The 23,377-nt window shown below is 43.9% G+C and overlaps 1 protein-coding gene across 2 annotated transcripts in view; it reads right to left on the bottom strand.

The window, feature by feature from the left end:
- Positions 1-1,379: 1,379 nt before the first annotated feature.
- The window catches only part of Dpysl3 (dihydropyrimidinase like 3), a 104,783-nt gene continuing 82,785 nt past the window's right edge, over positions 1,380-23,377 (bottom strand). For both annotated transcript variants that reach the window (XM_046460310.2, XM_046460312.2), the window contains exons 5-14: positions 21,773-21,834; positions 20,803-20,883; positions 17,061-17,129; positions 13,799-13,919; positions 9,620-9,776; positions 8,832-8,973; positions 7,097-7,267; positions 5,698-5,877; positions 3,849-4,011; positions 1,380-2,130 (exon numbers count right to left, since the gene is read on the bottom strand). In XM_046460310.2, the coding sequence (XP_046316266.1) occupies positions 2,042-2,130; positions 3,849-4,011; positions 5,698-5,877; positions 7,097-7,267; positions 8,832-8,973; positions 9,620-9,776; positions 13,799-13,919; positions 17,061-17,129; positions 20,803-20,883; positions 21,773-21,834 (1,235 nt within the window). In that variant the 3' untranslated portion in view covers positions 1,380-2,041. The remainder of the gene's footprint in view (positions 2,131-3,848; positions 4,012-5,697; positions 5,878-7,096; positions 7,268-8,831; positions 8,974-9,619; positions 9,777-13,798; positions 13,920-17,060; positions 17,130-20,802; positions 20,884-21,772; positions 21,835-23,377) is intronic.

The raw sequence follows: 23,377 nt of genomic DNA, 5'->3' as shown, positions 1-23,377 counted from the left end.
CCCAGCCTGGCTCCTGAGGTATGTTTCAGATCTGGCAAACTCCCTTTGTACATGAAAGTCATTCTGAGTTCCTTGAAAGGCCCCCAAATGTTTGAATTGTAAATTAAAGCTACATTTTACTTTTTATTTAAGTTTCCCTTAAAAAAAAAGCACCATAAGAGCCTTAAAATAGCAAGATTCCCTACTATGAGGTGAAAGTCTTTTTTTCATGACTAGAACAGAAAGTAGCTTGCTTGGAGAAATACTCTTCCTTAGGTATTTCTAAATAATTTTGTAGTCAAGTGTTCACTTTTCTCTAGTTCTCAACTTATTAAAACCTGCAGACAGGCCTAGGGGGCAGGTGGGTGTGGCTCAGTGGTAGAGAGCTTGTATAGCATGTGCAAGACCCTGGGTTTCATCCCCAGCACCAGAGGCAGGGAGGGAGGGAGAGAGAGAAAAAACAGACCAAAAAAAACCTCACACACACAAAAAAATCAGAACATGCAGTCAGAGGTAATGGTTTCTCCTAAGCACTGAAAAGGTGTCTGAGGCCTGCTCTTCTCTTCAAAGTACTTAGTACACAGAGTTATGGGTTCTACCAGCTGTATTCCCCACGGCATGGAAGTCGGATCCCAGGTTGAATATTTTCTTCCTGCATAAGAGTCTCTCAGTTCTGTACATCCTTGCCTTGCTCATAGAACTTGGTCCATCACTGAGTTTTCAGAGGTGGCCTGATAGAGGAAATGGACACATTGGTGCTACTTTCTTTTATGTGTACCATCAGGAAGGCCATGTCACGTCACTTCCACTCACCTCAGAGATTTTAGTACCGAAACTAAAAGTCCCCCCCAAGGATCAGCTAATGGAAGAGGAAATAGATGGTTTAGAATTGAAAAATGGAACCAAGTTATGTAATGAGCTCCCTCTGCTCCAGACTGGCTTTCTCAAATCCCTGCTTGACTCCCACATAAGCTGAGATTACCTCTTCATAGTGAAAGTTAGTGAATAACTCCTTTTTAGTCATGCTGTGCCTGATCTCAGGAGATCAAGAGCATCACTCACTGCTGCCAAGAGAGGCCCTTCATTCTGCCCCACGCAAGCTAAAATCTGGTCTCAGGATGCCAGACGCATGCTCTTCTCGTCTGTGGAGAGGTGACTTTTCCCATGTCTATAGGGAAGTGAACTTAGGTTTCTGCGGCCCTCCATGCTGAAGACCTGTGCTTTGCTCTCAGCTACTACTTATCAAGAGCACCAAGGAGACAGAAAGGACTAGAGGAAGAGAAGTGTCATTTGCTCTCTCCCAGTCTGGCCTTCCCACCACCAGGAAAGAAGGTTCGAAAGCAACATTGAGAAAGAGGCCCCAGCAAACACTGGCATAATCAAGCAGGTGGAAGAAATGGTTGGGTTTTGGCGTTTTAATTAGCATTCAAAGGAACAAAATCTACTAGGGAGGGACATGACAAAGTCCAGAACCCAAAGATCCCCGCTTTCTCTGCAGACCCTGGGGCACTGTGATAAAGTAAGGGCTGCCACAAGTGACCACCTTTCATGAAAATAAACACGCTTCATCGACACAATACACAATACCCCTTCAGCTCACCTGGCCCACCCACCTCCCTTCTACACGCCCTACCCTAGCCCTCTGCACCCTCCATCTTGCTCTGGGCTCCCACCACCCACTCACCCCAAATAATCTGTGTCCCTTTTGTTCATTTTCCTGACATCCCAGCTTTGTCTGTCCCCTTGTCATAAGATGCAGCACTACACACGCTCTCAACACTATAATATAGCAGACTCTTTTACCTTAGTGGCCTGTCTGATTGCATGCATGTAAATGAGGGAGAGGGTCAAACAAACCAAGGCTATGCATAAACAGAAAACAAAGCAATATTCGTAAAGCTAGGCAAGCGAGCGTAACATGGAGAAACATAAGGCTTGAGGCTTATTGATTCTTTAGATCACAGCCGTTTGGATTCGCTTTCCTTCTTAAACATTGGTGTACCATTTTGGCTTGGAAAAAAATCTCTTCTTGCATCTGCCCCTCTCTTCAGGGAGAGGTTGCTTAACTCAGGGATGTGATATTAGAACGGCCTCCAGGGGGCGCCACGATGCGCTTGCTGGCCGAGCGGACCCCCTCATCCACTTGGGTGCCTGTGGTGGAGAAGGGGTAATGGTAAAAAATAAATTGATTAAAGAATGTAAGAGAGTAAGTGTCTCCCTGTAAGAGAGTAAGTGTCTCCCTGGCCTCATCTCCCAAGAAACTTAGATGGAGCTTTTTTTTTTTTTTTTTTGAACTTTTCATATGCACTCCCCTAGCCCCTGGAAAATGACCTTCTGGTAGGAACAGCCAAGTTCTTATTTAGATTTCATCTAAGGCTCATAATAATACTAGGAAGAACAACAATGATAAGGATATGAAAGATAGCTGCTTGCATTATTGTGGCTGGCCATGTTGAAGAGTTCAAGGGGTACCCCATGGAGTCTCACCAGTGTGAGAGCCGCAGTCACTTGCCCAACACCCCACAGCTTGAAGTGGGGTGGTCAGGTCCCTGCAGCTACACAAAAGAAAGCATCAACCTGTGCCTGGATCCATTCAGAAAGGAGCCACTGAAAGCTTAAGGATTAAGGGAGCCAGGGAGCAATGGAATGAGTCCAACACACATACGAAGTTTCCTGGGACGTCCGGACCCCTGGCAAAGATTCATAAAATCTTAAGCACTTTTCCTTTGTCTTTCTCTACTTCTCTCATCTCTTTTCCTCCCTGTTTTTCCTGCTTCTTCCATTCTTCACTGATTTTCCTTTCCCTATAGACTGAGATTTTCCCTTTAAATATATCTTTTCTTTCATATTATCTTGCTTCTCTCACATTTAAATAGTGTGTTGTAGAGATGCAAATCTACATTTTTCCCCATATGAATCCTATTCATTATGGAGCAATTGAATGATTATTTTCATATACATACATATATATATTTCATATATATATATATATATTTCATATATATATATATATATATTAGTTGTAGATGGTCACAATATCTTTATTTATTTTTATGTGGTGCTGAGGATAGAACCCAGTGCCTCATAAGTGCAAGGTGGGTGCTCTACCACTAAGCTACAGCCCCAGCCCTTGAATGATTATTTTCTATTTGTAGAAACGTTCTTAAAGAAAAGATTAATAATATAGGCAACACATGGCAAATGTCCAATCAATCGAAACTACCATTAGCATTGTTGCTACTAGGGAAGGGAGACTAGAATAAAAATCCTACATTAAAAGAAGCTATTGCTGGACTGGGGTTGTGGTTCAGTGGTAGAGCACTTGCCTGGCATGTGTGAGGCACTGGGTTTGATCCCCAGCCCCATGTATAAATAAATAAAATAAAGGTCCATTGAACAACTAAAACAAAATTTTTTTTAAAAAAAGAAGCTACTGCTATTTAAGGATAAAAATAGTCTGAGTGTTCTTTAACCCTGAACAGTTTTTTAAAAACAAAACAAAACAAAAAAACACCCCCCACACACAACATACTGCCCAATTCTCATAGGTTAATGTAGAAAATCACTTCATAGTGGAAATCAACTCCTCTGCCTGCTTCTAACCCCAGCCAGGTCTGATCTCTGAGCAGAATTTGTCATCGTTTGAACTTGATCTCTAACTTGACTATGGCTTGTCTGATTTTTTTTCACTCTCACTGATAGAGCAAACCTTCCTGTTTGCCCTAGTAACCTTCTCCCTAAAGACTGTGCCCAGCTCTGGGCTGGAAAACACTCAGGCTGAGCTCTTAGGATCACACTCTAGCTTCGAGGGTGCACACTGACATTTCCCTCCTCCTTTTCTCCTCCCTGGATCAACCTGTCCCACTCACCTGACAGGCTAAATCCGGACTGGTGGAGATTCCTCACAGGTGGATTTGGCCGAGTGGGAGAGCCCCGGGTAGAGCCTGCAGGGGTGCCCCCTTTGGGGGTGGTGGTCAGGTCAAACACAGGCCCATCGTACATGCCCCTTGGGACGGCATGCAGGTCCGCCATCTGCAGCCAGAGAAACACATCAGCATTCAACAATTTAGGGTCTGCTCTAGGTTGCATAAGTGTATCGGTGAATAGTGTGTGTTGGGGGTGGGGCACCAGGATATAATAATGATAACGAAGGTACTTTCAAGGAAGGGAGAACTAGTGCAAAATAAAGCAGGTGTCATGGAGGAGGTCATTGAGGGGCCCTCTAGAAAGACAAGCTTGCCTCTGAAGGATCCAAAGACCCTGTTATGGGGTAGGGATTGGAGGTGGGAGAAGCCAGTGGGGGGATGCAGAGGAGTGGTGTGGATGGCAGAGGATCGGCAAGTACCAAGAGCTGAACGCAGAGATGTTGTGGGGTGTAAGAAACATCACACAGCTGCAGTGCAGCGATTAGGAAGGGCGGCAGTATGATGTGAGGCTGGACATGCTGGCCAGGATGGGATCACAAGGGAGCTCTTCTTCAGCACATAGACGAGCTGGCTGGCCCTGAAGTTTGAGTCTGTCTGTGGTCTGACCCACTGACCTCTAGCTGTGGCTGTGAACTTGCCCTGGACTGTGGAGCCAGCCAGCAACATCAACCAAGTACTCTGTGCTGGGCCTTGTGCCAAGGGTTGGGGTTTACAGTCACATGAAACACAGTGCCTTCCCCAAAGGGGCTTACAGTCTATTAGACAAACACTGCCAGACCACCCACAGCAGCAGTACAGTCGGCTGGCAACCTCCACCTAGGTCTTAGCAGGGCCCTGAGGGAGGCAGGGAAGACCCACTGCTAGGCGCGCTTGACAGTCCAGCATGGGTCAGTGCAGAATTCCAAGGGGGTGCTGCTGCCCATCCTTCCCTCCATGCCAGTGACTCAGAGCAGGCACAGGAGCCAAGCTCATCAATCTGCAGAAGCTAATGACACATGGAATGATGGCTGTATCTGTTCTCCCCAAACCAAGAACTCCAGATCATCAGCTTTTCTTTGGTTTCAGAATCTAAGTCACATTAATAGAAAGAGTTGATATTAGGGAAGTTTGAGTTTCATTCCCTTCTCAATCAGGAAAAACCTGGAATGTGGAGCTCAAATTCTGCAATCTCAGGGCTCCTCTAATCTTGCTTTGGATTAAGGTTATAGGAGGGTAGTCTGGAGAGTGAAGAGGGGAGGAGAACCAATGGGAAAAGGAATTTTCCCATTCATCCCTCAGTTAACTAGAGCCACCTGTGTTCGTGTGTGTGTGTGTGTGTGTGTGTGTGTGTGTGAAATCAGGGACATTAATAGGATTTTACTTGACCCCAATAACTCAAGTTTGTGAGCATTTGCCCCTGTGAAGCAATCCTGGGCCAGCTGGGACAGGGACAGGGAGGTGCAGACTACTTCTCATTTTAAGCCTGTAAGAGTAATTTGTTTTTATTAAAAATAAACTAATATTACAGTGCAATGTTGAAATTTTAAATTCTTTTAAATAAAAGCACTATTAAATATAGGGAAGTCATTTGGAAAAAAGTTTTTTTTTTTTTTTTTTGCCAAATGTTTTCAAACTCCCTTCCATAGCATGTTAAGTCTGTGTATTGTTCCTGAAGATGAGATCACTGCTATAGTTTTCTTTATCAGGGTCTGGAGAATGCAGGCCCCTCTGAAACTCGTGGTGGTCACTATCCCTGAACCTGAAAGGGACACACAGCCCCTGCCCCACCTCTGGGGTTCCACCTGCTCCTTACCTTCCTCCTGGCTTTAATGCGCTTGTAGACATAGTCGGAGAATGGGCTGCAAGGGATGAAGCGGCCTGCCCCTTGAGTCACATGTAGGTTTCCATCTTCCAGCATGATCTTGCCCTGGCAGATGACGACCAGAGGCGCCCCACGCAGCTCCATCCCTTCAAAGATGTTATATTCTGCAGCCTAGAGACGGGTGAGGCAAAGCAACAGCATGGGTGTAGGGAAAGGAAAAGAAGACCAAGGTTACCTTTTGTGTTGTCTTCAGTGTCCCTAGGAAATGGGTCACCAGGTAAGCCAGGAATAGCTCACAGTGTGTCTGCAAGCTGTCATGGGTAGAAGGCACAAGGAAACCGATGCTTACAAAGTATAAAGACTGGGCTTCTAGCAAAGAAAAGTGTCCAAACTTGATAAAGATCTTCAAGTACCTGTCAGTTTCTGTTGCTGGCAGTATTCAAAGAGAAACTGAAAAACCACCAGGGCTGCTCTACATGGAGTCTTGTGTTGAGAGCGTGGATTGAGGGAATACGTGGGTCCCTGCTGGCTCAAAATCATGTTATGTGACATGATGTGATGTTTAAGCAAAGACTGTTACCACTCAGAATGGGTTTCTCCCTACTTGCTTTGCTTATGCAACAAGGGAGAGACATTACTACAAAGTGGTTAAGGACATCAGCTGTAGTCATGTTGTCTCGGTTTCAATGTTAGCTTCACCATTGACTTGTTGCATACATTATTTAATTTCTCTGTACTTCCATTTCCTTATCTATAAAATGGGGGTAATAAAAGTACCTGTCTGTGGGAGAGTGTTTTGGAAATTCAATGAGCTAAAAACACAGTGCCTGAAACATAAATGCTTAAAAATATTAGCTATTGGGCTGGGATTGTGGCTCAGTGGTAGAGTGCTGCTCGCCTAGCACGGGAGGGACCCGGGTTCAACCCTCAGCACCACATAAAAATAAAGGCATTGTGTTGTGTCCATCAACACCTAAAAAATAAATATTAAAAAAAAATTTGCTATTTTACTAATAAGTATTTTTTGAAGGTATTAGGTTTGATTATTATCTTCCACATGAATAGGAATGTGACAAAAATATTTATATTTTCCCCTCCTCTCAAAACACAGAGTCTGTCTAAGCCTCAGCAATCACAGGAGTATGGGCAGAGGTGGAGACACCATCATTGTCCATCCCTGAGTGACACAGTCCCTCTGTTGCCGTGCCACTTTGGAAAGCAGAAATGAGAAACAAACAGTTTGAGTTTTAAGCCACTAAGATCTGGGAATGGGTCATTATTGCAGCCATCCCTGGACTAAGTATGCTGGCACACCACACAAACGAATTTCTCATGGCCAAGCTCTCTGCAGGCACTCTCCATCCCTGCACTCTGGCCAGCCCACACTCACCGACTGGTGGTTCTTGGCAGAGACAATCCTCACAGCATCTGGATCCCAGATGACCAGGTCGCTGTCAGAACCCACAGATATTCTTCCCTTGCGGGGATACAGGTTAAAGATCTTGGCAGCATTTGTGCTTGTCACAGCCACAAACTGGTTTTCATCCATTTTCCCAGTGGCCTATTGAAATACAAAAAATTTATATATCCATCTCTTTCTCTATATCAACAAATGCGAGGCTTCTGGGCTCAAAGGAAGAGGATCAGAAATCCAAAGAAGTACCCATGAATTAGTGAGCACAAATCCTCACCAGGAAGAGCTGGGCTGTCATGTTAACCAGGCAAAGAGGGTAAACTCGTGGTTTAAGATGAAAGTTAATGCTCCAGCAGAATGCATTTTCTGGATATGTATATACATTTACTTATTTACCTCTTATAATTCCAAAAAGGATTAGACAGAGTTCACAGTAAAAAGAAATGTGATTTTGATGTGACTTTTTAGATATGTGTGTGTGTATTTATGTGCTCGTAGGACAAATATACAAGATCCTCGGTGACAATAATAGTTACCCCTGGGTTGCAGAATTTTGAGGTTTTTTTTTTTCATGTACATGCTTGTCTGAGGTTTCCAAGTGTTTTTTATTAAGCATATATTACATTGGCAACTCCAAAATATAGTTATGCATCACTTTACAATGAGGATATGTCCTGAGAAAACTGTTGGTGGTGATTTTGTCCTTGCGTGAACCTCATAGAGTGTACTTACACAAACCAAGCTGGGCTATCAGTAAGTGAGATCATCTTACAGGGCCATTTATATACTCCATCATTGACCTAAATGTCATTATGCAGCACAGGAGGATGTGTATTACTTTTAAACAAATCTGTAGAGTGCCAGCATGCATACATACCTACATACATATGTACATACATTCACAAATACAGAACAGTGTAAAAAAATACAGAAGCTTAACTATGTGAAAGAAGAGACAAAAGGTTTCATATTTTACCTTTTCAATAAAAAGCCTGAGTAAGGAAAGAACTGCATTTAAAGGCTAGCCTTGAGCTTCTTGGGGACCGAGAAGAGACGTGAGTCCATGGGTTAACTATGTAGATGAATGGGGCACTAGCTCATATGTATTCTATTTGGTGCTGAATATAGGGAAGTAATTGACTTAATAATGAATTTATTATTAATGATGTTTCAGTCAATTTACTAAAATCTTGGAGAGGTCTTTATTTACTTGGCTATTTCTTTTACCAGCCCTTGTGATGTAAATGAGGACAATTAAAAAGTGAGGCCACTTTGCCAGAGACATTGGTAAACAGCAGCCTGGATGATCTCATGCTCGCAATACAGGGCATCCTTGATGAGCAGGATGACTGGGTACAGAATCACTGCTTACCATTTCAAAGTGCTATGTGTAGACCTTTCAAAAGAAGCCATAGAACGCTCCAAATGAAAAGAATTGATTCACTGGTATTCTAACTGCAGATGATGCATGCAGGGAGGTGAAAGAGCTGTGTGTTTGGTTCTGAATTCTTAACATTCTAGATGAAGGTCTCCTTAGAATCCTAGACCTCAGGACTCATCACTAGAAGGTAAGTCCCTACAACCCAAACCCTGAGCCTCCTCCCCAGGGCAGGCTGGAGGAGCTGTGCCTCAGGCTTGGTTGGTACAGGAGGCTCTGATCTGGCCCATGGATATTTGGGTCCTGGCCACCGTCATGACCTCAGTCCCTTACCACGGCCTTGTCCCAGATGACAGACATCCGCTCCTCCACACCATTGGTGCCCTCAGGAATGGCAGTGAAGTTGTCCTTCCCAATGGCTTTCTGGGCAGTGCTGAAGGTGCAGTGGGCACTGCCAGAGAGCTGAAGATCCCCACTGGAAAAGGAGAAGAGCTCTGTGTGAACAGATGGTATGGCTGGGGCCCCTCGGGGACCAGAGTCCAGTGTCCAGTGCCAGAGTTTGAAATCCCTTTCCTAATCCTTACTGTCTGTGTGAGCTTGGATGAGCTTTTTCCCCTCTGTAGGCTCAGTTACCTCATCTGGAAGGTGAGGGGGTGGGATGAGATCATCTCATTTGTAGCAAAACCAAAGGACCTCAAAGGAGTGATGGCCTGATCTTACATGTACACAGAGCAACAAATGAGTATCCCTATAATTTTGGCTAAGTGTCATCATGGTTGATTATTTGAATTTAGGCAAATTATTTTAACTTTTTTGGCTTAGAGTTGCTTAATCTGTAAATTGGGGATAGCAGAGCCTCACTTGTAAAGTTGCTAGGAAGAGCAGGTGAGATCATGTGTGGAGTTTCATCCTAGCTGGGCACACACAGGTATTCACTGCTGTGACCATTACCCACATTGTGACTGTATTATCATTTGAAATACAATGGGGGAGAGCCTGTGTTCTGTACTCAAGCCTGCAGGAGAACTTCTAGCTGGTGGACGGAACAACTGCAGCCCCCATCCCAGCTGGCCCCAAGATGCCCCCACAAAACCCCTGTAGCTCTACAATCCTGCACCAACCTGGCTAGCAAGGAGTTGATGTAGTCAGGAGTGGTCGGGTCAGGGCTCAGAGGCGGGGATGTCACAAATGCAGCCGCCTTGGCCCAGTTCTTGCTCCAGTAATGAGTTCCATCTGTACCAAGGCTGGCAGTAATGGGCTCTCCAAAGACCACATTTCCTGGAAGGGGGGAAATAGGCAATGGATTTGCATTAAGTATATGCTGCACTGAGCCATATTTAATCATAGCTCCTAAGCCTACCCAAGGCTATGGCTCTGCTGTTAGGCAGATCTGGGTTCAAGTCCACATTCCCACCTTTTCTAGGCTTTTTTTTTTTCTTTGTGCTAAATGTGAGGAATTTCATATTACTTGGATAGAAAGAATGTTAGATGCAGTATTAATCCACAAATTTTGAGGAAAATTAAAATTTGAGGCAAAGAAAAATATATATTTATTACAAGATTCATCCTTATTTCAGAAATATTGAAATGCAAGGTACGCCCTAGAATGGATGAAATGAGATGATGTCTACTTCCCAGGCTTGTTAAATTAAAGGATTTTTTCAGATATGAAGGATATGGCACGCAGGTGATTCTCAGGAAATACATATTTCTTTACCTCCCACTTTTTTTCCATTATAGTGCTCAAAGCCCTGAATGTGCCCTGCATCAATGGGAATTGCTAGATTCTTTTTTATAAGATCACACTTTTGTTTCCAGAAAGTCAAATCCATGAGCTCTCATGAGTATTTTCATTGAGTTTGTTACTTCTTAATCTAAGGAAAGAAGTGACTTGCTCCAGGAGACCCAAACACCTGACATGTGGCCATAGATGATGAGGCTGGCTTCTGGAAATCTGTGACAGGAACCAGGGGAATCAGGTGAGGAAGGAAAATAGAAAATACACTGATCTAAGCTTTAGTTGAGCTTCTTAAGGAAGAAGAGACAATGATACAGAAGGCAAAAGATGTCTCATAGAAAGTTGGTTGGTACCAAGTTAATCTATGCCAGCACCTTGGGCCAAGGATGCTTTGTATAAACCCTCAGTCTTTGGTCATCCATCTTTCACCATCAAAGTTTGTATATGGTCACATTCTGGGAGGCTCTATGGCCAGGATTATCAAGAAATTTTGCTTTGTTTCAATTCCAATCAATTGGTAATGGTTATCTAGAATTATAGGTAGGGAAGAATCTTAATAATGCTTCTGGTCTCACTAAAATAGATTTCTGATTGATTAGTGATGTTTGCCATAGGCAAAAGAAGAAAGCAATGGTGTGATTTGCATATAGCAGCCCTGTTTTTATGGGGTGCCCATAAAAAGGATCAACATGTAACTTAGGAGAATTTCAAGAGCTCTCTAAAAATATTGACCAAACTAAAGTATGCAGGACCACAAATAAATGAAAAAATGAAATGGATGGCACTAGAGCAGATTATGCTTAGAGAAGCTAGCCAATCCCTAAAAAACAAATACCAAATGTCTTCTTTGATATAATGAGAGCAACTAAGAACAGAGCAGGGAGGAAGAGCAGAAAGAAAAGATTAACATTAAACAGATACATGAGGTGGGAGGGAAAGGGAGAGAAAAGGGAAATTGCATGGTAATGGAGGGAGACCCTCATTGTTATACAAAATTACATATAAGAGGTTGTGAGGGGAATGGGGAAATAAACAAGCAGAGAAATGAATTACAGTAGATGGGGTAGAGAGAGAAGATGGGAGGGGAGGGGAGGGGGTATAGTAGAGGATAGGAAAAGTAGCAGAATACAACAGTTACTAATAGGGCATTATGTAAAAATGTGGATGTGTAACCGATGTGATTCTGCAATCTGTATTTGGAGTAAAATTGGGAGTTCATAACCAACTTGAATCTAATGTATGAAATATGATATGTCAAGAGCTTTGTAATGTTTTGAACAACCAATAAAAAAAAGAAAAAAATAAATAAAAGTGTTTTTTGACCATTAAAAAAAAAAGAAATTCAAGGCAAGCACTCAACTACTATTGAGAAAAAATGCAACCTTAACAATGGAGGAACTGTCTCTTTGGGCTACACTTAGCATGGAAATATAAAAAACAAAGATTGTCACTAGGAGTACTAGCTCTCCTACCTGGGACATCTAAACAGGTCATACTACAATTCCTACAAATGAAAAGGGTGATGGCAGTGCCCACAGCACATGCCTCAGAGTTCCTTAAGAATTCTGCATAATAATAAATATAAAGTATTTATCTCAGTGCTGGGTATTAGAGTTGGTTCTCATTAAATTGTAGCTTTTTAATATTAATTCTGGGCAGCCATGCTGAGCTGCTTAAGAGTCCTGGTGGTAGGTGATTAAACTTACAAGAACTTAAACAGAAACATGGTCAGGAAGGGAAGAGTAAGCACTGTGAGCCTCTGCCTTCCTGCTTGGAAGGCTCTTCCCTGAGAATGACAATCTATGAGATGTTTACTGGCTTCAATCTCAGCAGCCAGTTTTTCATCACTGAAATAGGACCTCCCTTCCACCCTGGAGGCACAGCTGCACAAGTTCTCTTGCCAGAGAATCAGGAGCCAGAAGACTAAGGAGGAGGAATTTTCTCTATGAAGTTTGAAATAAGACCAGCATACAACTGAAATGTCCCATGCTCCGGGGTGCCCAGGATATCCTGGTGATGAGTCCCAGGCAAGATAAAGCCGTCAGACAGAAGGCATGAGAGGGTGAAGATGGTGGGTGTTTATGGCCAGCGTGGTAGGGATGGGGGCGCCCATACAGTTTCTCCTTTCTCTCTCCCTGTCTCCACCACCAAGAATGGGTACAGAACATTGGGCTGCTTTCCTGCTTTCCAATGACTCACACCACCCAGGGGAACAACTGCTATTTCACTGGAGGCATTTAAATACTGCAAGAGATAACAGCAAGTCTACTATGAACATGAGGAGGTTGAAGATGCCTCAGAACCTACCTCAGACAAGTGATAAGACTCCTTCCCATAAGAAAGGGACTACTCTCAGCCAGAGGCCAGGCAATTGAAAACCCAGTTGGCCATCAGCTGGGACTATTCTTAGCCACTCCAGTCACTCACCCACACATGGAGTTTTTTAGACTAGTTGGGCAGATGAATCACTCATCTTGGGTCTCTCCACCACCAGGGCGGACACTGACACTACACAGCAGTAGCCACTGAACAACTAGGCAAGGTCAATTCTCTTTCACAACCAAACACAGAACCTTTATCTCCAGCTTCTCCACCATACCGTTCATTTCCCCGACTTCACAATCGAGCCCAGGGACCAAAAACAGAGAGCTTTGAAATGGGAGTACACTTAAGCTAAGCACAAGCCAAGCAACTGAAACCCAAGTAAACAGGAGTGGAGAAAAGGAGAAGGCAGAAGCTGACAGGGATAGAGCCCCAGGTCATGAAGCCATTGTTTTAAACATCCTCTGGAGACCCATTCAGCCCCTTTGCTAAAATACCTTGTGCTAAACTGTGTGCTCAGGCAGTGGGGCCCTGTCCCTGCATTCTGCCCCCAATCCTGGCCACATTAGACCATCCATCCCCACAGCTGTCTTTGGTGCAGTGATGTGAATATGGTCACAACCAAGACAATTACATGCTCCTGGACATTATTGCTTGAGCTGCTGCAAAAGATATGTTCTACTTCTCCATCATGTCTCACCAAGAACTGAAGAAAAAAGGTGTCTCCTGGCTTCTATTCTTGTCACCTACTGAACATAAAGCCATCAGGCAGGAAAGAGAGTCAAGAAGGGAATAAGATTGATAGAGTCCTAATGCCACTGTTGAAGCCCCTCAATCGATCTATGCCTGAAATACCCACAACCAACCACTGACTTCTGTTTGCTTATTGAAGCCAGTTGGGGGTAATCAGTGCAATGGAGACTAATAAGTCCATTTATAAAGTTCAGATAATGTGAACCGAAAATGACAGATCAAAAAGAGGAAGGAAGGTGCACTGAGTCTCAGAAGAACTGATTTGAGCTGTGTTGTCTTAGACAAATCACTGCCTCCGTTTGCTCATATACAGGTGGAAGAAATCTCAAGATCTTGGGTGTAGCAGAGGCTCTCTAGAGAGCAAGGCAATAAGGCAGTGAGCACTGATATTACATGGACCAGCCAGGGAAGGAAGGATGGACCAGCCAGGGAGGAAAGGGGCTTTGCAGTACATCACTGGCTCTGAGATCTTAGAAGCACAAATCACCTTTTTTCCTGGCTTGTGAGATGAGATCGGCTGCACTCTTGCTCATGACCTTGGTGATGTAGAGGGGGCAGTTGGTCTGGCTGGCGATGGTGATGGCACGGAACACAGCCTCAGCTTCCAGCTGCAGGAAAAAAAGAATGTTTCCAGGAGTCAATAGGAACCTGAGCCTCACCCCTGTCACGCAGCACCTCCACATACTGTGAGCAATGCAGAGGTTCAAACCCTGGCAGGGTCTGGAACAGGATGGCCTCAGACCCACCCCCTCCTGCTGTGTCTCTTCACTTAGCTCCTTGGTGCTTCCACCCTCCCTGGTAAAATGGAGGTAAGAGAGGGTGAAGCACAGGACTGCTGCCTGAGATCATCACTTAACAGAGAAAGTACTGATCTCCCGAAAGCCAGAGTTCTCCCTGTACCTCCTCTCTCCTTTCCCTGGGGTATCACAAATACTGCACCCAAACGGAGGCCTCTGCTCCCTAGTCTTCTCAGGGCAAATTCTTTGGGAAAATACAATCACCACACCATCCACTCTGGAATAACCAGTAAAGGCAATTAGGCATGTGGCTCCTCAAATCCTTCCCTGCAGCAATAGGTGGTCAGCAAAGGGTTAATTCGAGGAGGCATTTCTTATAAAAATAATTCCCAGGCTTCTCAGCACAAAGACTTCTTTTATTATTGATCTCTTCCATCCCACCCTAGTGTAGAATTCAAGTTTTCAAATATGCTAAGTAACCCAGTTGCATTTATTAAGCAAGAAGTAATGTGTTTTCCCTTATTTTATTAACAAAGTAGGATCCGAGAGCTCAGGCTCTCTCGCATGGCCTGATTCTGAGTCCTGATTCTGCTTCAGGCTGTGTGACTTCAGGTACCTTGCACAACTTCTCAATACCTTATTTCCTTGTCTTTGATGTGGGGATACTAACAGGACCTGTCAATCAGGGCTGCTGGGAGGATTAAATGAGTTAATCCTCCCACTTGTGGGCCAAAGCAAGTGTCCTTTGAGGAGTGGCTCTAGGTCTTACTGCTGATCACAGTTTCTGACCAGGTGAGAGTCTGTGTTACTACCCAAAGCCCCAGTTAGTTCAATTGAGCCCAGAGCAGAGACATTGGCATTTTTCCATTCAATCAGCAACAGATCCCTTTTGTATGGATATGACTTTCTGGTTTGCTAGTGCAGCCCAGAGCTTTTTTAAAAAAAAAAAAAACACCAAAAATAGCTTGCAGATGCCCAGTGGTTGTATAATGCAAACCAGTGACTATTTGTGGTGGATGCAGATCAGTAGAAAGGCTCCAGGAACTTGATGACTGAGCTGGCGACCCTCAACCTGCACTTCATTCCATGCAGACAAGATTCTGGAGGCCCCTTAGTGCAGGTGAATGCAGTCTCCCATCTGGAGCACCCAGAGGCCCTACCCTGGAGCGGCTGCTCTGTGCCTGGGGTTCTACTCTGAACAGCATCACTTGAGATGGAATCTGCGTGTGCTCTGAGTTGAAGAGGGGTCAGCCCCTCCTACACTCATTCCTACCCCCTCACGCCTTTGCTGACCACTTCAGCTCCCCCTTGACCTCAGCCCTGACCCCTTTGATGTCATTCCCTCCAGAACTGCAGGTTCTTCCACACTTCGACAACATGACTATCTTTGGAAGGTTACATCACCTTCCAACTTCACCCAAAAGGGTTTCCAGGGTTGTAGAGATTTGCAGTTCAGAGGCTTTTTTTTTTTTTTTTTTTACTAAAAAGGAGACAGAACTGAGAGAAGGTTGGGATGGTGGGGGTGGGGAGGAGGTTGAAAAAACAAACCAAGGAACAAAAATAGACTTTGTTCTGAAATCCCCTGGCTGCTGCTGAAGAAATCCGTCTTGCCAGCACATCTCTCCAGTGACCAGCATTTACAAAGTTTCACAAACAGTGCTGATCATTCTGGCCTGCTCACACTGCATAAATGATTTTCCAATCCTTCAAACATGATCAGTCAGTCGCTTAACTTCTCTGAGCCTCAGCTTCTTTACCTGTGCAATACAATGCCAACTACCTAGAGCAGCAGCAAGGATAACTGAGGTAATCTATGCAGTTACTACAGACTCAGTCAGGTGTGTAAGCTTTCCAAAGCACCCAGAATTACTAAAGAGACAGACTTCTCAGGAACACCTTGTACAATTAGAATCCCGATCACAAACTTATACATTATTTCAATGGGCAACAAAAATGTTATTAGACACCAGGGAGTTTCTGGGAGTTGATAATGTTCTCTATCACCACCTGTGTGCTTCTTGAACAAGTGTATCCAATTTGTGAAAAGCAATTGCATCCTTATGACAGGAACAATTTTCTGTATCTGTTGATTACATTTCAATTTTTAAAAAAAGCTCTAGAAGCAATGTGCAATGGAATGGCATCTTTTCTGGTTTTGATTCTTTCTTTTACCTCTTGTATAGTTTGGAACAACAACAGAAACAGGATTTGCTTCACTGACATGAAGAGCTTTAAATTCACTCCAGGTACCCGTCCCTGGTTGCTGTCCCAAAGCCAAGTTGCAGCCGTATGGCAGCCTCAGCTCTATGCCCCATGCCAGCAGGTAAGTTGTGGACATCCCAGAGAAATGTAATCAGTCACTAGTCACTAGTCACTAGTTACTGGCTTCTTCAGCTGCTAAACATAGGTGCACATCATCATTTATTTTATATGTGGGAAACTTCCATACCAGGATATAATCATCACCTTATGCAAATCAATGGGCATGGTCCCTGTGAAAAACTCACAGGCAAAATTTTGCAAGACTCAAAACACAAAATGAAATAAAGAATAAGTACAAATGTCTCCAAGATTCACAATGATGAAGAAAGAAATTAGAAACTTAACATTCCTACTGAAAATCCGAGGACACTGCAACTTGTATTATCTTTAGAGAGATTAAGGGGTCAAAAGGAAGTATCTCCTTTACATTCCTTTCTAATTTTCTCACAGCCCTTGAGCCAGGATCAGTCCAAAGTAGTCTTTGAAAGAAATGTTCCAATACTGCTGTCTGGTATTTATAAATTCTCACCACCTTTCAGCAATATTTACTCCTACCTTTGTATATGTGTGGCTCAGGAAAAAGATCAAACAGAAACACTTCAAAATCAAAGGAGTGGCAGGCCATGGCTAGGTGGCCAGGACTGTGATAAAAAGAGTCTCCCAGAAGATTCTGGTAAAAAAGAGAGCCCCCATTGCTACTGCTTCTGTCTCCCCTTCCCTACCCCCTAGGCCTCCAGCCCTGTAACATACCTCCTCTGGTCTGCTCAGAACATGTCCTTCTGGGCCAGTTATCCCAATTTCCAACATCCGGGTTTGCTCCTAGAATGAGAAAAAAAGTTTTAAAATTCTTCAACGAGTTTAGCTAAGATTTGAAAAAAAAAAAAATTACACTGGTATGTTCTGATCAAAAAATGTGCTTGAGAAGAAAAAATGTCTCTGAAACAAATATATTAATTCTATATTTAGAATTAAAATATAGGGTAGAGTCTTAACTAAAAAGTGGGGGAAAAATTTAAGCGTGGTTTCCTTTTATTAGGAGGAAGACAGTGAGTCTATTAAAGGGTCCACTTTTTGTCTGCATTAAGCATCAGAAGTCACATCAAATCACTTACTTGTCATCTATTTCAGCTGCCTCTGAGCATATGCTTGCTTAACTTGTTGGTTTGTTCATTCATGCACTTTAAACCCTTTTATTAAACAAAATGGGCTGAATATCAGCTTCATGCTAGGCTCTGGGTTAAGCACTTGAATTAAAGTGATACAGCCTCTGACCTCATGGAGTTTACCGTTTAGTGCTGCATTCCCCAAAGTGTGGTTCACCCACCACCTACATCACAATCACCTGAGATGCTTTTGTAGTGATGAAGATTTCTGGCCCTATTCTGGCCTTCAGATCAGAAGATGCAAGGCTGAATCCTAGCAATCTACAGTTAACAAACCCCTCTCAGTTTTTATGCTTTAACACCGTGGCTTAAATTAATGGATTCAGAATTTAACCAGACAAAATAATGCCTCTAGACAGCATTACTTAAATTAGTGTTTTGGTTCAAATTCTATTTAACTACATTGTGGATACTGCAGAACTGCCTGCCCCTCGTGGTTGGTTGCTAAATTCCTCTGACTTCTGGCCAGCTTTCACAAAGAAGCAGGTGGCTGGGCAGTGAACACACACAGGGGCTAATTGGAACTGGCAGAAACTCTAAGCCACTACATCTACAGTTTTGCTGGCATTCACTCTGAAATAACTGGTTCCTAAGAACTTCTGCTCCAGCAAGCCTAGCCTAATGGCCTGGGAGTATTCTGGTATTGCAGGGGAAATGGTGAATGGAGCAAGCCTTGTCTCACTTTGCAACTATGAGATCTAGAAGAAAGAATTATGACCACCTGGAAAAGAACTCCTCTTGTTTTTTTATGGAATAAAAAGGAAAATGCAAATGCAGGTACTAAAACCAATACAAAAAGGGAAGAAAAAAGAAACCCAACAAGGTCAGAAACTGATTTTTTCCTGATGAAGCACCTCCACTTTTCATTCTTGTAGTTTTCATTGGTTGAGTCTGGACTGGATAATATTTCTTCCAAACTCTTGTGGGTATTCACTCTGAATTGCCCCAAGTAATTAAAGGTGAAGGCTCACAGCCAGAGCTTCTTGGGAATTACACGACACTCGCTTTCTGCATGGTACAGGTGTGCAAGGATAATGCAGAAGGTGAAGCTAGCTCAAGCAGTCATTTCCAAATACATTCACCAGGGATACATCTTCAACGTACACTTTCCTGAACCCTACTACTGAACTACTCAATCAGAATCTCTGGAATCCATAAAACCTAGTGATTCTAATGTATTGCTCATGTTGGAAAGCCCTACTCTAAAATCCATGGTTCTCCTACAGCTGCAAGATTAGAAATGGCAACATGAAGACCCATCAATGGTGCCTGACACTGGGGTCCAGGGCAGTGAGGCGTTCATCAGTTACAACCAAATATCAGATGTGGTCATGGAACCCTTGTGGCTTGTGCCAGTGAGAAAAGGAGCCCATTCTTCATCCTCTCTCTCCAAGGCCTGGCACATAGTAGGCCTCTCAGACTATCTGCCAATTTGAAAATTTGAAACTTGCCCTTGTTGGTACCCAGAGGAAAAGACTTCTCACTCTTAAATCACTTGCAGAAATGCACCAAGAAACTCAGTACAGCAGCTGTCTCCATTTAGACAATGTGATAAAATCTTTCAGCTCAAGCTGAATTTAATAAACACACACAAAGAAACTCATCCAAATGGAAACATGCCCTTATTCCTTTCCTGACTGAGAACAGATCTCCCCAAGGTAGGAGAAGAGTGGGGGTGTAGGGGGACCAGAGAAACAAATGTCTGCCCTGAGAGGCCACAAGGGGAAAGGAGCTGAGATGAGGGTCTGAGGGCTGGAGTCCCTTTGCCTCTACTGAGGCTGGAATGAAGGAGCCAGGAGTTTGGATTCCAGCTGGGGGGGCGGGCTGGGACCTCTGGCTCCCCAACTGAACACTTGGAGACGAGAGAGGACTAGCAGTCCTGAAACACCCCCCCCCCCCCCCCGGAGCAAGGCAACTGGGCCCTCTATGGAAAATGATTTCACTATGTCTGGGTATGTGGGGGATGCACTGCTAGGGTCCTAATTAGTCTCCTTGGTCATAAGTGAGAGGAAACTGCACAGTTGGCTCCTCTCCCCTACAAGCGAGAGCATTCAGAGTCTGAAATCACAACAGCTGGAGCACACTGCAGGGGCACTGTGTCCCCAGGGGGCCTGTGACTGGGCTTGAGAAGCAAGGTACCCCAGATACACCATCTCTGGGTAAAGATGCCCCCCAAGGCAAATCACTTTAGAGGTTGACATCTATTTTTCCTAGTTATCTCCTGTGATCTTTGGGTCAATCCCTCTGAGCCTCAATGTTCTTGTCTATGAAACAGGGAGGATAGTAGCATCTTTGGAGGGCTGGAAGAAAACTAAATGAGAATACACTACAGCACTCACCAGTGCCTGGCACGCAGTAGAAAGTGTTCACCAAACGGCACCTGCTAGGAAGCTAATGGGTTTGAGATGAGGGTCTGCCTAGGCATGGCTCCACACCCCTGCCAGTCACATTCACCAAGTCCCAGACATCTGAAATGAAGGCACAGCCTGGTACTTGTGAGTATGGAATGCATCCGCTTTGGCTCACTTTTATAGACCAGTGCCTGGTGCAAAGTACTCAGGACACACTCTTTCAAAGAATGAATGATGGTTCTCACTGGTGCTAGCCAGTAGACTGAGAGAGCTCCCTCTTCTATCTTGGTTGCTTCCTCCTAGCAGAGGCCAATGCTGAATGTTCCTGAGATTAAGCAAACCCTGCCTAGGACACATCTGTTCATCTATTCCATTAAGCAACCCAGGAGATGAGTGGGAGTGGTTCTCTGCTTCCTTACAAATGGTCAATTGGGCCTTGGGGCCTCTGCTTTCTTCAGTCTTTCCTTGGTTTTTCAATGTGATTTCTAGGAAATGCATGAGATTTCTGATTCCCCCAAGACCTAAATTTTATTATCTAAGGCAGTAGGTTCACCAGACTTGGATTGGATTCCTGGCTTCTGAGAAATGCTGCCTTAGGGTTTTTCGTTAGGACAGAGAATGTTCTACAGTTTTGACTCATTTTCAGGAGAGAATCAGCACTGCCTTCCCATTAAATGGCCCAAATTGAAAGCCTCTTCTTTCAAAATTCCCATTCTGATTCTCCAGGAGGGCCAGACGGCTTCCTGTTGTACAGCATCTTCTAGTTTCTCTGTGTTTGTCTTCATCCCGCCTCCTTTCACCTTTTGTGCAGACTGTAAGATTCTTCAGGGCAAGTTCTGCCATTAGTAACCTGCTTATGATGGAGCCTTGCACATGCTGAGAGCTGAAGCAACGCTGAACAAATAAGGAAACAAATGGAAGCAGACCCAGAAAGCAACGCCCAAACAGAAAGCATGCCCCAGAGAGCAACGGGGTTACCTGGGCAATGATATCTCCATTCTCGGCATGGACTTGAGCAATGGCTCCCAGTTCTCCCAGGCAGGTGAAGATCTCATAGAGCTGAAATAGAAATGAATCTTTGTCCCCTTCACAGCCACTTTGAGCAACTTCACATAAAGACCAATTACTAAAGCCAGAGCTAAAATAAATGGAATAAACCAGAAGATATCAGGAACTAGGAAAACAGACTAAAATATGCATGAGCAAAGAGGAGTGTAGTCCAAAGAAACTCTCTCGGAGGTCCTATCTAAATGCAGAAGCTGTCCTGACTCCTGGAGAGGCAGGATAAACATGTGACAAAGTGCTGCTGGCCCCTCTCCTCTACCTCTGACACACATTTTTAATGGAATCACTTCCTACTGAGCTGAGACACAGCTTTAGAATCTTTCTCAACAAGGGCTCCAGAAAGGCATTAACAGCCCTGTCACAGCTAACACAAAACATGAAACCCTTATCTCTGAACGACTCAAGACAGACCTACCTTCACCCTTTAACCAGGAGGCATGGGAACTAATTTCTTACATTTTCTGTGATACTGGAGATTGGTCTAACACCAACACATGACATGACTTTCTAGGGACAGAGTCAGAGGCAAGTTGGTACAATTAGTCCAAATGGCAGGAGGCCCTCCCGATCTTGTTGGCAAAGAGCCCCGCACTTCCAATGAGATTATAAGGGATCATGCTATAGATGGAGATTTAGGCACGCCCTTCCTCTTTGCCTTCAAGAAAGCTGCTCCTAGTGGAAATCTAGCTCTCTGTCTTGCCATAGGCACCCTGCCCATTACCTTATTTTTAATGCAGCATGGACTGCAAGGACTTCAAGAAGCACGCTCGCCCAGCAGTCTCCCACAGTGACCACAGTGACTCATGTCAGAAGGGCCAAGGTCAACAGCAACACTATGAAATTTGTCAAAATACCCCAAACCACATAGCAAATGTGTTGTTACCTCTGTGTTGGACACTTGATATAAATCCTTATAGGCCATGTAAACCATGAAGGAGTTAACCCCTGCAAGACAGGGACGGGAGAAAAAACAGGAGACATTATCACAACCACCCTTCATCTTTACTCCCACTCTGTCACCCATGGGACCCAAGCACATTACTCAGGTGCTTGTTCAATATAAAGCCGATACTTGGAATCCTCCAAGAACGTTCTATTATACCCGCCCCTTTCCTATAAAAATCAGTAGTTCCTAAATGATGTCAAAGCAGAATGGTCTCTTCTTCTGCCCTACTTTTCACCTTCCACCTCCAGCACAGCAGCCCAGGAGGCCAATAAACTTAGACATTGCCCCCAAGCAGCAGACACCATGGAGAATCAGTCTAGCACAGTAGCTGTGGTCACTCACTGGGGTGAGTGGATCCACCACATATTTCAGTGAGTTGAGAGTACTTAACTCCCTGGGCCTTGATTTCCTCATCCATAAAATGGAAAAATAACAATATCCTACTTCATAAGGTGGCTGTGCACATTGACATGTGTTGTTACCTCTGTGTTGGACACTCGATACAAAACAGTGGTTGACAATGGTTGATAACACAATGAAGGAGAGTTCTGAGCATCCATTTTGACAGAATGCTGGTCTCCACGATGGGTCTCCTGGGATATGTTTATCTCACTATTAATGAATGCTTTCTCCACCACCATGCCTGTGCAGGGTGTGGTGTCCAAGAGGAGAATGAAGGAAACAAAATTAAACTCTTTAAAACCTGCTTCTAAGATGCCAGCAGGCATAGGAATCTTTTCTGGTTAACGAATTTGTACTTCTGATTATATCTATAGATACTGTTTTCTGTAAAAAAACAAAAACAGAAAAACTACTTTTGCTTTCCATTCTCTACAGTTTGTTTAAAGAGCAAAGTTCAAATTCAAATCTGGATATGTCAACCTAATAATACTCCTCATGATTTTGTAACAAAAAGATATTTGCCCTACATGCAGTTTTAAGAATTGTTCTTCAGGCAAGTATGGCACACACCTGTAATCCTAGCGGCTCAGGAGGCTGAGGCAGGAGGACGGCAAGTTCAAAGTCAGCCTCAGCAATTTAGCTAGGCCCTAAGCAACTTTACAAGACCTTGTCTCAAAATGAAAAACAAAAATGGCCTGGGAATGTGGCTGAGTGGTTAAGCACTGCTGGGTTTAATCTCTGGTATCAGAGGGAAAAAGAGAGGGAGAGAGAGATCAATCCCAAATTTGGGAACTAGAAGAGCTAATAGAGGCAGAAAGCAAGTTTTTAATACCTAAGTCATATGAGTTATAAGGAAAGAGCTATTTAATTTTCACCCAAAATAAATAGGTGGGACTTGGGAATAGGGGATCATTTTGAGGAAAGGAAGACAATTTTGGTCTTTAACCATTAAGGCCATCTCAGCCCACAGTGTTCCAGGCCAAAAATGGATTATAATTTGAGAACATCCCTACCCAGAGTGGTTCAACTCAGGGCAGTTTTCCCCAACACTACTCTTCCCGAAAGCCTCTATGTCACCCATGCAGTGACCCGACCCTATGTGGTTGTTAAAACCACTCAACTTTCTACCCCTGTTGAGAT

The sequence above is a fragment of the Marmota monax genome, unplaced genomic scaffold (assembly GCF_021218885.2).
Source record: "Marmota monax isolate L192 unplaced genomic scaffold, Marmota_monax_Labrador192_F-V1.1 WCK01_AAM20220418_F8-fsc00006, whole genome shotgun sequence".
NCBI classification, from domain to species: Eukaryota; Metazoa; Chordata; class Mammalia; order Rodentia; family Sciuridae; genus Marmota; species Marmota monax.
The sequence above is the reverse complement of the archived record's forward strand: the minus strand, read 5'-3'. Positions and strand labels throughout refer to the sequence as shown.